Here is a 17,016-nt window from a genome sequence, read left to right on the forward strand (position 1 = left end):
GTAAATGGCAAGAATGACTTACAGACATAACAGAACCAACTGTCTCTTTACACCCCTTCCTGTTTGTGCAACACTGGCCTCTTGCCTGCCCTTTCAAATACCAGTTATACAAGCATAATCAGAGCTTTCTCTGTAGCTAATATTGATTCCACAAAATGAATCCAAAGTTCGTATACGTTTACAATGAATATTAGTATTTTCCACCTAAGCTTTATCATCTATAATCAAGAACATCTGAAAATATTCTACTAGTGGGGGCTTAAATGAGTGTCTGAAAAAGTACTAAATACAGGTTGAGTATCCCTTACCCAAAATGCTTGGAACCAGAAGTGTTTCAGATTTTGGATTTTTCAGACTTTGGAATATCTACATTATAGTACTACTGGCTGAGCATCCCTAATCCAAAAATCCAAAATCCAAAATGCTCCAATAAGCATTTCATTTGAGCATCATGTCAGCATTCAAAAAGTTTTAGACTTTGGAGCATTTCAGACTTTGGATTAGGGATGCTCAACCTGTATTTCAAGAACTCTGATAATATTTATTAACTACAATAAATCTTAGAATTTTAAATTTACCATCAACTATTGGGAATTACTCAGGTAGGTGTCTAAAAGAGGATGTGGCCTTAGATATTATAGTAGCATAACATATAGCACTGAGTTGTCACAAAGCAATGAGCTGGTTCACAACACTGCTGTTTCACCTCCATTAGTCTGGCCCAACCCGAAGATTATCAATTCCCAGTGTGTCTCCTCTCAGTTGCCCATATGTCTTCCAGATAATGTTGTAGTTGCACTGGCCTTCGATCTAACTAGACTGTTTTCTAAATAAATACTGCTCTTGGTAAAGGCAACCACTTCAACGTTAGGGCACAATACAGAAGATGCTACCATATTTTCAGGGGAAACTGGAGATATACAGAACAAAATACAAGTCAGACTATAAATAACCATTTTCCTGATAGGGCTACAATAACATGGAAAGACCATGAATTATGGTAATAGGTAAAAAGATCGGAGTTCAAATCTTGCCTCTTTAATCTATAAAATGGATAATACCACTTATTTTAGAGATGCTTATAAAAAGTAAATGATGAGAAGACTAAATACATAAATGTTATGTCAAATGTCCATAATAGACACTCAATACATAATTGTTTCCTTGCTGCCCATTTTCAGGCCCTCTACTAGATTTAGAGATCCTAGCCTGGTCAAGTCTTACAAGGTAGAAGACTTTTGGTTTGGCAGTAACTTGCCTCAGAATCAAGTCATTTTGAGGACAATTACTTCACATCTATCTTTTTTTCTCTGTATTCCTAAAAATCTCCCCTGTCCTGTCTCCTGCTGGATTTAGGCCAGCTTACTTTGGCTTGTCCTTTGGTGTCCATGCGTCAGTGGTTCCTGCCGGCTTGCCTCCCTAGTGTCTAAGTCACTGCTTCTGTTGTTGACAGCTCCTCTGCTGTACCATCTCCTTCTATTTTTGCTTATTTCTAATTTCATGTTAGGTGGTATGTATTTCTTAACTACATGCCTTGTTACTATTGTGCCTAACCTAGACATCTAAAGTTGATGCATTTCTAGGCTCCGTTATCACCTTTCCAATAACCTTGAATCATTACCTACTAAATGCAGCCCTAGAATAGTTTTGACTTCCTGGTTGCCTCTAAATCAGAGATGAAATGAGGATATGCCATCTTTGTCAGCTGTTGGATTCAACAAAGCCCTGTAAGCCACCTGATCACTGAACCAATTAATAATCCTAAGCATAGGACATACCTTAGGGTATGGACAGGGCATATGAGACACCTTATAAACATCAAAAAATACATGATGCACCTGTGGTAAAACACCATCTACAATCATAAAAATCTAGCTATACCCAGACATTCATTCTACAGAAAGTTGCTCTTTTATTTGAGAATTCTGCCTTCTCTAACAGATCAGATGGCCTTAGGCAAGATGCACGTGAACTGATAAGGGAGAAATCATATCCATAAAAAGTCAAATCAGTCCAATCAACCCTTCTGATGGTCAACAGGGTGACAGCCAATGCAATGGCATTGCCTCAACATCCAGGAAAACTAACTGGACAGCCAGGGCCAACTTACTGACTCTGGTTTCACTAGGACCATACTTAAATTGAAGCAAATCAGTCAGGGAAGATACAAATGGAAGTCACACATCAATGAAGTTGGTCTCACTCAACTATGCCAATTTATGACAGAAGACTACATTTGATTTAATATCAGTATTGTAGTGGGGGAAAAATGAAAAGAAAAAAAACCTACTTTGTTTTTTAAGTTCTTCAATTTGTTCTTCTTTTACATCTAACTGTTCTGTAAGTCTTGATGCTGAATCCAATGCAGCATTTGCTTCATCCAAACGTTCCTGAGAAAGAAAACTTTATTAAAAAAAAAGTATGCAAAAATTATTTCACAAACTATAAGGCTGAGAGACATCTTAGAGTCAACCTCTACATTTCAGCTGGTGAAGCTGCACCTCTACGACCTTGGGCAAATGTATCCAACCAATAAGTATCAAAGGCAGAACCCACATTCTTTTCAATACAATACTGCCTCATTTAGAGGAACTAAATAAAAAGAGCAGATGCCACTGAAAGACAACATGATGACAGAAGTAAAAAAAAAAAAAAAAAAGTAACAACATAAACTACAAAAAAACAAAGATACAGGAAGTCCAGAAATATAGCAACAAATGTTCTCTTTTTCATTTTTGAAAGTCTAATAAAGTGATGTTGATTATGACTTTGTTACTTTAAATTTTATTTCCCTGACCACTACTAGTGAATTTGAGCATTACTTTTCATGTTTACAGGGCAAGCTGAATCTGTCCTTCTGTGAAAACCTCTTTGCATACATTGCCCAAGATTCTACTGAGTTCTATTTCTCCTGTCCATCTGTAAGAGCACCTTGTATAGCAGATATGAAGCTTTTTCACCTGTGCTAAGCAAATACCGTTACCTTATCTGCCATTTTTCTACTGACTCTATAATATCTTTTGTCATGTAAACATTTTAAATACTATATAGTCAAACATGTTCTACTTTGCTTTTACAGCTTCTTAAGTTTTAGTCTTGGTTAGGATCCTCCTTGCCCTTAGAATGTAAATGTAGTCTTCCAGATTTTATTACAAGATATTTTGTAATATATTTAAATCTTTAACACAGTGTTTCTTAATGGGAGTGGCTTTGGCATTCCTTGCCCAATAAATGCCATCTATCCCCAGATAATCAGCACCACTCCCAGTTGAGAATCCCTGCTTTAATACAATTAGACTTTACTTTTGTTTATGATGTAAGGTGAGGGTCTGTTGTTTTTTTTCCCTTCCTTCCTATGGACAGCTGGTTTTATCAACATCATTAATTAGATAAGCTATCCTTTTTCTCATTAAATTAATTTAGGTTTTAGTTTCAAATTCTCAAATATATCCTGGGCTCTATTTCTGGATTCTCCTTAATCCACTAATCTAGTCAATATTGTATCGATTTATGGCTCTATTATGACATCTAGTAGGCAGGTCTCTCCTCACTGCATTATTTCTCATAATTTTCTTGGCTATTCTCAAGTATTCTCCCATGTAAATTTAAGGTCAAGTTTTGCCATCTTCAATCAGTGTGACAGCCTTTTTACTGTGTCATCCTGGATAGGTCACAGTCCCCAGTTATTCAATCAAACATGATCTAGATGTTGCTGTGAAGGTATTCTGCAAATGTAATCAAAGTCCTTAATCAGTTGAATTTAAGAAAGGCACATTATTCTGGATAATTTCGGTGGGCCCGATTGAACCAGTTTTAAAGTTCTTAAAAGCCAGGGTTTAGCCTTCCCCCTAAAAAAGAAGAAATTCCTTCTTTGGACCGCAGGTTCCGCCTATGCCTATGGAGTTCCATCCTGCTTGTGACTTTCCTTTCCTGGCTGCCTGTGGACAACAGCTTTGGCCCATGCCTGCTGAGTTCCAGCCTGCCTTTGATGTGGGCTTCCCATCTTGACTGCCAACCCTACAAATTTCAGACTTGCTTATCCAGCGGCTGCAATCTTGTAGCCAATTCCTTGTAATAAATTGCATGTGTGTATCCATATATATCAATATATAAATTTGACACATATACATACACACCCTACTGATTCTGCTTTTAGGGGCTGAAACCTGATTGATACATAGAGGGAATGAAATTGAAAATTTTAAATAAAATATTTACTATTCCAAAATCCACAAAACTAAATTTAGTGTGAAGGAAATGTAAACTTTCAAATGACTTTTTTTAACCCACACCATTTGTACTTATGAAGTTATTAAAGCTTAAATCTACGCTTAGATTTTTTCCAAAATCAGCATTTAGATTTTGTTATTCTTTCTACCAGTCATTTGGTTTTTATTTCATTAATTACAGCTTTTATTTTTATTAATTCCCTCAATTTCTTCTCATTTATTTTGTTCTTCTTTTAAATGTATATTACACTTTAAATTTTAAAAAATAAAACTAGTTTTAAAAGAAGATTTGGCTGGGTGCTGTGACACATGCCTATAGTCCCAGCTAGTCAAAAGGCTGAGGCAGGAGGATTGCTTGAGTCCAGAAATGCAAGGCTGTAGTGCACTATTATGATCACACTGGTGAAGAGCCACTGCATTCCAGCCTGGGAAACATAGCAAGATTTCATCTCTAATCAAAATAAGAAAAAAATGCCAGGCATAGAGGCTCACGCCTGTAATTCCAACACTTTGTGAGGCCAAGACAGGAGGACTGTTTGAGCCCAGGAGTTTGAGACCAGCCTGGACAACAAAGCAAGACTCTGTCTCTAAGAAAAAAGAGAAGAAGATCTGGACTTCCATTCTAGCAGTTCCACAGACTGTATACTCTGGATCCACTAGAAACTACTAAGAGTATTAGATAAAATACATCTTTTTAAATGTATTAATGAGCTGACAAGAAAGTAAGTATAAATGGTCAATAAACATATTAAAAGATGCTTGACCTCACTGGTAATTAGGGAAGTGCAAATTAAAACCACAGGAAGACAGCCCTTCTGCTATGGCTTGAATGTATACCCACAAGTTCATTTGCTGAAAACCTGATTCCCAATGTGGCAGTATTGGGAGGTGGGGCCTGATGGGAGGTGTTTGGTTCATGGGGGCACCACCCTCATGAATAGATTAATGTCCTTACTGTGGGAGTGGGTTCATAATCAAGGAAGTAGGTTCCTTACAAGAGGAGGAGTTTGGCTCCCTCTTGCTCTCTCACCTTACCCTCTCTTTGCCACGGGATGATGTAGCAAGGAGGTTTACCAGTTGCTGGCACCTTAATCTTGGATTTCCCAGCTTCCAGAACGCATGAGCTACTAAGTTTCTGTTCATTATAAATAAACCAGTCTGTGGTATTCTATCGTATCAGCACAAAATGGACTAAGACACTTCCTACTCATCAGATTGTCAAAAACTTTGAAAGTCTGATAATGTCAAGTGTTGACAAGGATGTAGAACAAGAAGTCATGTGCCTGCTAGTAGGAGTAAATTAGCACAACCACTTCAGAAAACAATTAATCATCTAATAAAGCTGAAGTTGACCATATATGTCCTATAACTCAGCAATTCCAATCAAGATATACATCTAAAAAAACTCTTGTATGTTTAGAAGATATCTGAAATACTCTTTATTAATAAAATGGGTAAATTATATATTAATGCAATGCATACAGAAGTGAAAATAACAAATCACCTATATACAGTAACACACAGTAATATGACTGAATCTCATAAACACTATGGTAAGTTTTTTTAAAAAGCAAGTCTCAGCCGGGTGCGGTGGCTCACGTCTGTAATCCCAGCACTTTGGGAGGCTGATGTGGATGGATCACCTGAAGTCAGGAGTTCAACAACAGCCTGGCCAACATGGTAAAACCCTGTCTCTACTAAAAATGCAAAAATTAGCCAGGCGTGATGGTGTGTGCCTGTAACCTCAGCTACTTGGGAGGCTGAGGCAGGAGAATCACTTGAACCCAGGGCAAAGGTTGTAGTGAGCTGAGATCACGCCCTTGCACTCCAGCCTGAGCAAAGAGCGAAACGCCGTCTCAAAAAAAAAAAAAAAAAAAGCAAGTCTCAGAAAAATTACTGAATTTACATATAGTTCAAATTCCATTTACATAGACTTCAAAAATATGCAAAACCAAACAATGGATTGTTTGGAGCTTCAAACCTATGTGATAAGAACCATAAAGAAAACAAGCAGAAAAAGAAAAAAGAAAACCAAACAAAATAAGGAAGTAATAAACATAACATTTTGGAATAGTGGTTGCCTAAGAGGTGGAAGATGAGAATGGGATGTGAAGGGGTGCATAAGGAACTTCAAAGGATGAAGTTTTATTTCTTACACTGGGTGGTGACAGTGTGGGTATTTGCTGCATTGTTAGTCTTATATTTTACACATATTATCTAAATTGTTTTGCAGCCATTTAATACTTAATTAAAATGTTAAAACTTTATTAGGAAGTATATCTTCACTTACTTGGGACGTTAATGTTCCTGAAGAACAGCATAATTACCTCCACTAATGTCAGGTAAATGAATTTTATCATTTTCTACCAGTTATTGACAGTCTATTTATGACATAGAAAAGCTTCTCCTAGGCCGGGCATGGTGGGTAATCCCAGCACTTTGGGAGGCCAAGGCGGGCGGATCACGAGGTCAGGAGATCGAGACTATCCTGGCTAACATGGTGAAACCTCGTCTCTACTAAAAATACAAAAAATTAGCCGGGTGTGGTGGCGGGCACCTGTAGTCCCAGCTACTCGGAAGGCTGAGGCAGGAGAAAGGCGTGAACCCAGGAGGGGGAGTTTGCAGTGAGCCGAGATCGTGCTACTGCACTCCAGCATGGGCAACAGAGCGAGACTCCGTCTCAAAAAAAAAAAAAAAAAAAAAAAAGACAAGTTTCTCCTAAATCTAAAAGCACGTTGTTTTGGTGTCCTATCTCTTCATAGGGGTTCATTTTTATATATTCCTTATATATAATTTTTGTCCTATGTATGAAATATAGCATGTAATAGAAAAATATTTTAAAGGATGATGTTATTATACAAAAAAAAAGATTTAATGGGATAATATATATTGTTTTAATCCATGTGAAATGAGTGCTCACAGAGGTACAAATTTAAAATTTTGTTGAAAAAAGAAAATTACACGCCAGGCGCAGTGGCTCTCGCCTGTAATCCCAGCACTTTGGGAGGCTGAGGTGGGCAGATCACCTGAGGTCAGGAGTTCGAGACCAGCCTGACCAACGTGGTGAAACCCCATCTCTATTAAAAATACAAAATTAGCTGGGTATGATGGTGCACGCCTGTAACCCCAGCTACTTGGGAGGCTGAGGCAGGAGAATTGCTTGAACCCGGAAGGCAGAGGTTGCGGTGGGTCGAGATCACGCCATTGCACTCCAGCCTGGGTAACAAGAGTGAAACTCGGTCTCAAAAAAAAAAAAAAAAAAAAAGAGAGAAAATTATAAAGTTAAATTATAGATTAATTTGGGTGTTTTTTCCCCGGAGACCTCTAAAATACCTCTATGTGCCAAAAAATTTAAATGTCCTGTCATCTTACATTTGCTGTGTCTACTCTAAACTATGACACCTTAGGGAAATCCTGGGTATCTTGTTCACTGTCAGGCTACAGCAGAGGGCTGGATTCAGGGTAGAAAATTTACTAAATGAACAGTTTAGGAGATTATTTCCAAGACAAAGACTCTACAAGTAACTGTTCCATGAATAATAAAACCTACAAGAGAAAACTATTTTGTCCTACCTGTAATGATATCACTTTTCCTTCCAGATTTTCTGCGTTTTTCTTCCATTCAGCTATAAGCTGTTTTTGCTTTTCGAGTTCAGCAGAATACATAGCTTTTTCCTCTAAAGAGAAAAGAAAGTTAACATTAGTATTTTGCAATCGTGTGATAAGTTAGAATGTTAAGCCATTTTAAATTTTAATAATCCAACGAAAACAGTTCAAATGTCTCAAACAGAAAAGAATATATGCCTTAGTGATAATGTTAAGTGGTGCTAAACTAATGAGATCACTTTCCTCTGCCTAAACACTTCTCCATCTTGTCTATCTTGCAGATTCTTCTCTCCCTTCATAACTCTTCTCAAATATTTCCTCTTTGGCAACACTTTCTCTACAGTCTCAGTTCCACACTGCTTTGTATACATACCCACTCTAATAATTACATTATACTGTAAAGTAGACCTCAAAAAATTTTTTTTTTTTTTTTTTTTTTTTGAGACAGAGTCTCACTCTGTCACCCAGGCTGGAGTGCAGTGGTGTCATCTCGGCTCACTCACTGCAACCTCCTCCTCCAGGGTTCAAGCCGAGTAGCTGGGATTACAGGCATCTTCCACCACGCCTGGCTAATTTGTGTATTTTTAGTAGAGACGGGGTTTCACCACATTGGCCAGGCTAGTCTTGAACTCCTGACCTCAGGTGATCTGCCCGCCTTGGCCTCCCAAAGTGCTGGGATTATAGGCATGAGCCACCGTGCCCGGCAAGAATTCTTATATCTAAAATTTAAGATTTCAACCCTGAAGTAACACAGAGGTACAAATTTAAAGTTTTGCTTAGGCATAAAACTACAAGTCCTTGTTACTTCCTCATTCTCATATCCCCTAATCACCTCCCACAACTAGCAGTTAATTTACTGTCAATAATTACTGAATGCATGAATAAACAAATGGATGGATGAGTGATCTAAAGTGAGTAAATGTAAGGATAGGAGGTAGAATGTGAAAAGGTATATTTGGTTCTCAGGGTAGAACTGCTCTGGTTACTATTACTGTGTCTCCAAAAAAGCATCTTCCATATGGACTAGAAAATGTAGTTACCTCAAAGCATAGATGAATAGCTATGAACATGTGAATCACCATTTCAAAGAACAGTAATTAATGATGATTATCTGAAGTAGGTCCAACCTCCAGCCCTTATCTTAAAACCTAACTATTCTTTGTATGTACGTATCTCTCTTCCTTTGTATTCTCCTCTTCATTACTTGATCATCTTTCCTTGTATTCTCCTCTTTATTACTTGATCATCTTTCCTTGTATTTCCTCAACTCTCATCTCTCACTGGTAATAGGATACTAAAACAAATTTTTAATAATTACTAAATAAAGTTTATTTTCTCGTCTTAATTGTAAAAGGAGTCTAAATTAACTTTTTGATGGCTACTCACCCTTCCCCTCTACCAGTGGGTAACCTTTCAGAGATTTCCCCGTGCCTCATCTAAAATAGCTCTCAAATTAGGCAAAATTACCAATAACTACAATTTTTCTTCATTGAAAGAGTGACCGTAGAGCTTACCTTGTTGGAAATGCTCTAGTACCATCTGCAGGTTGGCCAGTGACAGAGCATACTGCTTTACTTGTTCCTGAGAGACAGAAAGCTGCAGCGCAGTTTCATCCCTTTGCTTGGAAACTACATTCAACTGTTCTTGCAATGACTCTACCTGCACACTGGCTTGATGGCTTCAAACAAAAAGAATAAAAGTCAAACTGCTTCTATCTATTTAGATACTTTAACAAGAAGAAGCCACCTTCCCTACATCTTATTACTTTATTTTATTTCTTTTTTTTTTTTGAGACAGAGTCTCGCTCTGTCACCCAGGCTGGAGTGCAGTGGCACAATCTCAGCTCACTGCAACCTCCGCCTCCTGGGTTCCAGCGATTCTCCTGCCTCAGCCTCCTGAGTAGCTGGGGTTATAGGCGTGCACCACCATGCCTGGCTAATTTTTGTATTTTTAGTAAAGATGGTGTTTTACCATGTTGGCCAGGCTGGTCTCAAACTCCTGACCTCGGGTAATCCACCCACCTTGGCCTCCCAAAGTGCTGGGATTACAGGCATGAGCCACCGCCCCTGGCCTCTTATTGCTTTAAATTCAAGTTAGATTTCAAAGTATTTAGATACTTTAATAAGATGAAACATCCTACATTTTTTATTATGGTAAAATATACATAAAATTTACCATTTTAACCAGTTTTAAGTGTACAGTTCAGTGGCACTAAGTACATTCACACTGTTGTACAACCACCACCACCATCCATCTCCAGAACTTTTCTCACCTTCTCAAACTGAAACTCCATACCCATTAAATAGTAACTCCCCTTGCCCTTGAAAACTACCATCCTACTATCTATCTCTGTTAATGTGATCTTTCCTACACTTTATTGCATTAAATTCAAGTTAAATTTCAAAGAAACTTGAAGAGTTCTTCTGGTACCTGTTGCCCTGTTTTTGTAAATTCAATCACTCTTCCTGTGAAAGTGACTTTGAACAAATGGCAGTCCTTTTAAAGACTAAGAATTAAGTTAAATAAGAAAAGTCAGCAAAATAAAAATGTAGTCCAGGTGAGGCGGATCTCACATGTAATCCCAGCCCTTTGAGAGGCCAAGGCAAAAGGACTGTTTGAGCCCAGGAGCTTGAGGCTGCACTGAACTATGATCACACCACTGTACTCTAGCCTGGGCGACAGAGTGAGATCCTGTCTTTAAAAAATACAAATAAAAGAAAAAGGTACAAATGAATAGCCTGCAATTTTTGTGCTTCCAGGCTAAAACTCTAAGATGTAATTTATCATAAAATGTTTTGTAAGGAACCCTGGAAGTCATTTTGTCCAGCTCCCAATTTAATACAAAATGGATTCTATGACACTCCCTTGCCTTTGACCCCCTTGTATTCATGGTGAATTCACAACTTTCCAAAGGCTATCCCACTGATGAACTGCTCTGAATATTAGTTATCTTTTACTATCATCTTTCTTTCTGCCTATATTAAACACAATAACCTCTATCTCTGACTCCAGAGAGTCCTAAGAGGTAGATATAGATAAAGCACCTATCTAGGCTTATGTCACTGGTGTACTTCCTTAATGTATAATGATTACATTCAAAATACTGCAATAGTCTCCCAGGGGTTTTAATTTCCGGTTAAATTCTTATTCAAGAGCAGCCCATTAAAGCTCATTAGGATCAACTCATTTTGAAGAGACTTTACTCATTAGCACCCTCTTGTGGAAAGAGCACAAGTTGGTAATCAGAAGATCTAAATTCAGCTCCCAAATATCTCTGGACCTTGTTCAACTTTGTTGGTTAGCAATCACTCAGTGGGTGACTGTAGGAATGAAATGAGCTATGATGGCACTCTAGAAGTTAATAAATACCAGGTGTTACTATTGTTAAGTAAGGGCTCACACCACCATAATCCGGTTTGTAGATCTGAGTTACTCATACAACAAGTATTTACTGAATAGCTATTAAACTCTGTGTAATATATGCTATGTGATAGGTAGAAAATGAATGAGCCCATTCCTACCTCCCAGTGACTTTACATTTCATTGGGTGGGAGGCAGTATAGGACACGTCGACAATTACCTGTACCCTAAATTAAAATATAAGTGCCCTCAAACTATAAGACTCAAACTAAATATTATGCAAGTTCAAAGGAAAAACATCACACCAGGAAGATTTGTTTTTGGATATGACAAGTGGGGTGCTAAATAAAGCACCCTTTAGGAAGAAAATGGAATTGAAGAATAGGCAAGATTCATAGAACAACTTGCAGGGGATCAGGTTCACCCTTCAGGCAGAAGAAGGCATATGAAAAGAAAAAAGCAGAAGAAAAAGAAACAGGAAAACAGTGGCTCTGAGAAAGTGAGTAATACAGTTTGGCTGGATGTAGCTGATAACATGAAATAAGGCTAAGGTGGTAGGAGCCTGGGACCATCCTTGAGTCAAGACCAGTTTTTGAAAAAAGGAGTAAAATGATCACACCTCTATGTAAGGAAGGTTATTCTCGAAGTTATTATGAAAAATAAATGAAAAGTGCAGAGACTAGAAACTATTTTAATTAAGAGAAAATAAGGGCTTGAAAAGTGCAAAAAAAGAGTGAGAATACAGAATGTTACAGCATTTCTGCCAAAGTGAAACATATAGCCAAATGATCACTCATTGTTTTAATCCCCGTTTTAAACAAGTTTTCCAGCTGAGTCTGAAGGTATAATAATATACTCTGCAAAGGTGGGGTAGGGGTTAATTCACAGGAATATTGTCTCTACTAGCCTATAATTTATTTGCAGACAGATAGAAATGATTATCTCATTTTATCTCCCTTTGTGTCATAAATAGTAAAAAGATAAATAAAAAGATGCATATACAACTAATAGGAATATAAATGGACACAATTTTTTGTGAAATAATTTGGCAGTATAATCTCAGAAGTTTTAAAATGCTTCTTGATCTAGAAGTTCCGTTTCTCAAAACTTACCCTAAGGATATAATCTGTCATCAACACAAAAATACACGTCTTGGGATATCATGTCAACACTCAGTGATTTTGAAAAGTTAAAACACATAATAAATGACTGTGTTAATCATGGCAAATCCAAATAATGGCATATTATGTAGCTACAAAATATTGCAAACATACATGGCTTAACATGTACTGACATTCATATTATTGATAGAAACAGATTACAAAACAGTATGAATATTATAATCTCAGTTTTGCTTTAAAAAGGGTATATAATGTATACACACAGACATAAAAGTATAAAAAGGCACACAAAAAGATTATCTCTGGGCATGTGGGGCTCTGTGTGATTTGTGTGATTTTCCTAAACATGAAAAATATAACCTTTTTACAACTAAAAAAAAAAAAACAAGAAAAAAGTTTTATTGAGAGAAATAAAAATCTAAAATATATAAACAGGGACCAGGTCACTCAAGAGTGCTAATAAACCCAGTTAATTCTTCATACTGACCTTGGTCTCTACTCTGCTACTTCCTTTACTCTCTTCCTGCTAACATCCACATCCTGTTCAACTTAAGATCATTTGATGAAAAATAAAACCACATAAATAGTTATTTTGGAGTTGGACAGAGCCAATTAAAATCAGTCAGAATTTCAAACTATACTCCTAAAATGGTAAGAGGCAGTGATCTAGGGTGATGGTCAAGACACAGACAGTTTGAATGCCAGATCTAAAGAGTCACAGACTCAAATGTGAAACCCCCACACACACTCTGTGTGCCTACCTTGGGCAGGTTATTTAATCTCTTTACCTTCAGTTTCTTCATCCATAAAATACAGATAATGAATTTTGCAAGGATGAGCTAACATACAAAAAATACTTACTGAGTCTGATATTTAAGAAGTGTTCAGTTAAAGTTAATGCAAAAAAATGAAAAAATTACCTTGCATTTTCCATTGCATTAGAGGATGAAACTAGCTTTTCCTCCAATACTGTGACTTTCTTTCTTAGTTTAGCCTCTCTATCTTCTGCAGCCAAAGCTTCACGGGTATAAGAATCTTCTGATTCTAAAAGATGATTACGCAATCTCTCTAGCTCTTGGTTTGAACGAAATTCTTTGTCACGTAAACGTTGAACCTAGGTAGAGGACATTATTTTTCTTTTACAAAATGCTCCCTTTCCACTGCTACAAACCATTTTGTTATCAAATCTTTTTCCCATTATTGAAGATATTAATTGTATACCAATTTCTCATACTGCAAAATGTATTTATGCTAGGAAAAAATTATCTTGAAATCATCTTGAATATGCATCTGGAAGCTTTACTTCCCAGAATCTTATTCCCTGTGGCTATAATGGAAAATGGAATTACAAAATTCATTCTGTATAAAGTACTCTTTGTGACAGGCCACTTTTTCAGCAAATCTCATTTTTTTCACACTTTATGGGTGGGCAATTTTTCTTATATCCGAGATATGCCATGATTTTCACTTTTGAAGACTGAAATAAAATGCACCATGGGAGATTAAAATTTTACTACTGCACAGCAGAGGAAGAATAAGAAAAATCACCTAACAGAGAAATTCATTTTCACTGATCACCTTTCCAGTTCTCTTAATAGTTATTAAACTTATTGTTTGATTCATAATTCTTTTAAAGTGAAAGTATACCTCATTCTGTAGGGCAGTATTTTCCATTTGTTTTTGTTTCAGGGCCAACATGACTTGGTCTCTCTCCTGTTGAAACACAACTGTCTTCTCCTGCATTGATTTAACTGCATTTAAAAGCTGATTTAACTCTCCAGTCTTGCCCTTTTGGAAAGAAAAAATTTTAGCTTTAAAACACACACACACACACACATATTTTAAAAGAGACATTTTCTTCACTCAATTATTAATTCATTTAATTTTTAAATAGGGCAGCCTCCCGATTTACTCTCTGAGTAAGCTCAGAGAGACTCCTAGTTAATTTAAAAACGTAGTTAACTATGTGAAAGTCATGAAAAACCAAAAAAGTCAGAGAATCTGTCACAATATAGAGAAGCCTACGGAGCCATGACATCTAAATATAATGAATATAAAGCGGTATCCTGAATGACATCCTGGTACAGGAAAAGGACATTTAGTAAACATGAAGGAATTCGAGTCAAGTATGAACTTTAGTTCAGTAACACCTCAATATTGGTTCATTAGCTGTGGCAAATACCTCATAACAATGTAAGATGTTAACAAGGAAAACTCAGTATGAGGTCTATGAGACCTATCTTTGCAAATTTTCTATAAATTTAAAACTATTCTAAAAGAATAAGTTTATTAGAAATGTTTTAAAAGGAACCCAAAGGACAAAAATGTCTTCAAATTTACCCTATACAACAAAGTATTCAGAACCCCCAAATCAACAAAAAGTGTACGTGTGTGCACACGTATGTGCGTGCTGTCCATTCATAAAGCATCCACAATTGTTATGAGAGAAAGTAACTTCACTGCAAAAGTAGGGCCACAAGTTTCAGACAATAGCTGAAATTCTAAAAAGCACAAAAACGTGTCAGGCTGCTTTACAGCCACTTTCTTTCTTTTTTTTTTTTTTTTTTTTTTTGAGGTGGAGTCTTGCTCTGTTGCCCAGGCTGGAGTGCAGTGGCGCGATCTCGGTTCACTGCAACCTCCACCTCCTGGGTTCAAGCAATTCTCGTGCCTCAGCCTCCCAAGTAGCTGGGATTACAGGCATGCACCACCACGTCTGGCTAATTTTTGTATTTTTAGTAAAGACAGGGTTACACCATGTTGGCCAGGCTGATCTCGAACTCCTGTCCTCAGGGGATCCACCCACCTCAGCCTCCCAAAGTGCTGGGATTACATGTGTGAGCCACCATGCCCGGTCTACAGCCGTTTCTTTTCTCCATTTTAAATATGCATATCTTATGAACCTATTTACAGTTTAGTATATTTTTAGTTTTCATGTAAACTTTCCATTTCTTTAAGAATACGTAATGTATCCCCCAGGATAAATCATTATAACCAAAATATAAAACAATCTGTTCCTTTAATATTAACACTTCTGGATAGGGAGGCCAATATTTTCCAAACAGTTTTTCGGTTTTTTTTTTTTTTTTTCACACTACAAAGAAAGAGCAAATGCTTGAGAAATTAAATAGATCTGAATATCTCCTATTGAGAACATCCTTTTCTCCCTAAAAAAAGATGTTACTCATTATATTCAAGATATAATCTAAAGGTACTTTTACATTATATACAGAGTATTGGAAGAAATTAGTTTACACTAATTACCCTCAAGTAATACAATAGTTAAGTACCACTTAGCTAACTTAGGGAAGCTTCCTAAAAGTGAGGAGAGCGTTAATAATATCTGCACACTTTAGATCTGCAAATGTCAATGAAATAGAACTAAATTGTACAAAACGCTAAAACTCCAAAATATCTATAAATGACAGAAGACATCATTGTACTTTATTCCTCTGTTCTACTCTTATAACCTTAAGAAGCTAGAGCCAATTGGGGCTAGTGAACAATAGGAAGCTCTAGCCTCTAGGACTCTCTTCACATCAATTATAGACCAGTACCATTAAAGCTAAGAAGTTATCTCAGAAGAACACCTTAACACTGATAATCAGTGTGCCTACTTCATCAGATGACAAAGGAAAAAATGAAGTTTTCACAACTTTAATCCAAGACTCTAAGAGGGAATCTAACTGGCAAATGAAGTTGAATCACTTTGTATCTTATGCCTTGCAGCAAGTAATGCTCAAGAAGTGCTAGTTGAATATTTTATTGTTTTGCCTATCATCTTTTTTCAAAATTTCTGCTACTAAAAGCATAGAAATCACAGTAAAAAGGCACTACTAAACAAACCCTACACAGCACCCTATACACTGCCAAACAAGCCCTACACTATACTATCATATAGTACAGTATCATATATAGTGTAACAGGAAATCTTCAATAATTCTTACTAAAATGAATTGCATATAAAAATTTAAATATTATCAAAAGCTACTGGCACTATCCATATAACTGCTATGAACTCCTGTTTTATAGCTGAATAAACCAATAAGGTCAAAACATACCCAAAATCACATCAGTGACAGAACTGGGATTAGAATATTTACTGAGCCTACTATGAGAAAAGTATTACTCATGGCTAATACTTTTCAAATTCCAGGTTGTGACTAATCAATACATAAAAATCAATTTAATGAGTCATTCAGCACATTTTCTTATTATTTTAAAAAAATTTCTAACCCAAGTCACTGTACCTGAATAACACATTCTTTTTTTTTTTTTTCTTTTTCTTTTTTATTGAGACAGAGTCTTGTTCTGTCACCCAGGCAGGAGTGTAATGGCATGATCTCAGCTCACTGCAACCTCTGCCTCCTGGGTTCAAATGATTCTCCTGCCTCAGCCTCCCAAGTAGCTAGGATTACAGGCACCCACCACCATGCCTGGCTAATTTTTTGTATTTTTTTTAGTAGAGTCGGGGTTTCACTATGTTGGTCAGGCTGGTCTCGAACTCCTGACCTCAGGTGATCCACCCACCTTGGCCTCCCAAACTGCTGAGAGTACAGGCATGAGCCACCGCGCCCAGCCAGCACATTCTTTTTCAAACAGAGTATCACACGTAATAAGAGCAATTTCTGGTTCCTGAAACTTTTCAGTTAGACACACACGCACACACACACACATACTCTTACTGTGTCACAACGTGAAAT

The 17,016-nt window shown here is 36.9% G+C and overlaps 1 protein-coding gene across 11 annotated transcripts in view; it reads right to left on the bottom strand.

Moving 5' to 3' along the window:
• TRIP11 (thyroid hormone receptor interactor 11) overlaps positions 1-17,016 on the bottom strand; it is a 70,398-nt gene that overhangs the window by 16,466 nt on the left and 36,916 nt on the right. For 10 of the 11 annotated variants that reach the window (XR_674224.5, XR_674223.5, XM_063793089.1 and 7 more), the window contains 5 exons: positions 13,964-14,104; positions 13,237-13,430; positions 9,350-9,513; positions 7,803-7,906; positions 2,291-2,390 (listed from right to left, as the gene is read on the bottom strand). Coding sequence is in view for 8 of the 11 variants with exons in the window: in XM_063793089.1 (XP_063649159.1) it covers positions 2,291-2,390; positions 7,803-7,906; positions 9,350-9,513; positions 13,237-13,430; positions 13,964-14,104 (703 nt within the window). In the remaining 3 variants the exon portion in view is untranslated. The remainder of the gene's footprint in view (positions 1-2,290; positions 2,391-7,802; positions 7,907-9,349; positions 9,514-13,236; positions 13,431-13,963; positions 14,105-17,016) is intronic. The other variant, XR_010151008.1, reaches the window with a different exon arrangement.

This window comes from Pan troglodytes, chromosome 15 (genome assembly GCF_028858775.2).
Source record: "Pan troglodytes isolate AG18354 chromosome 15, NHGRI_mPanTro3-v2.0_pri, whole genome shotgun sequence".
NCBI classification, from domain to species: domain Eukaryota; kingdom Metazoa; phylum Chordata; class Mammalia; order Primates; family Hominidae; genus Pan; species Pan troglodytes.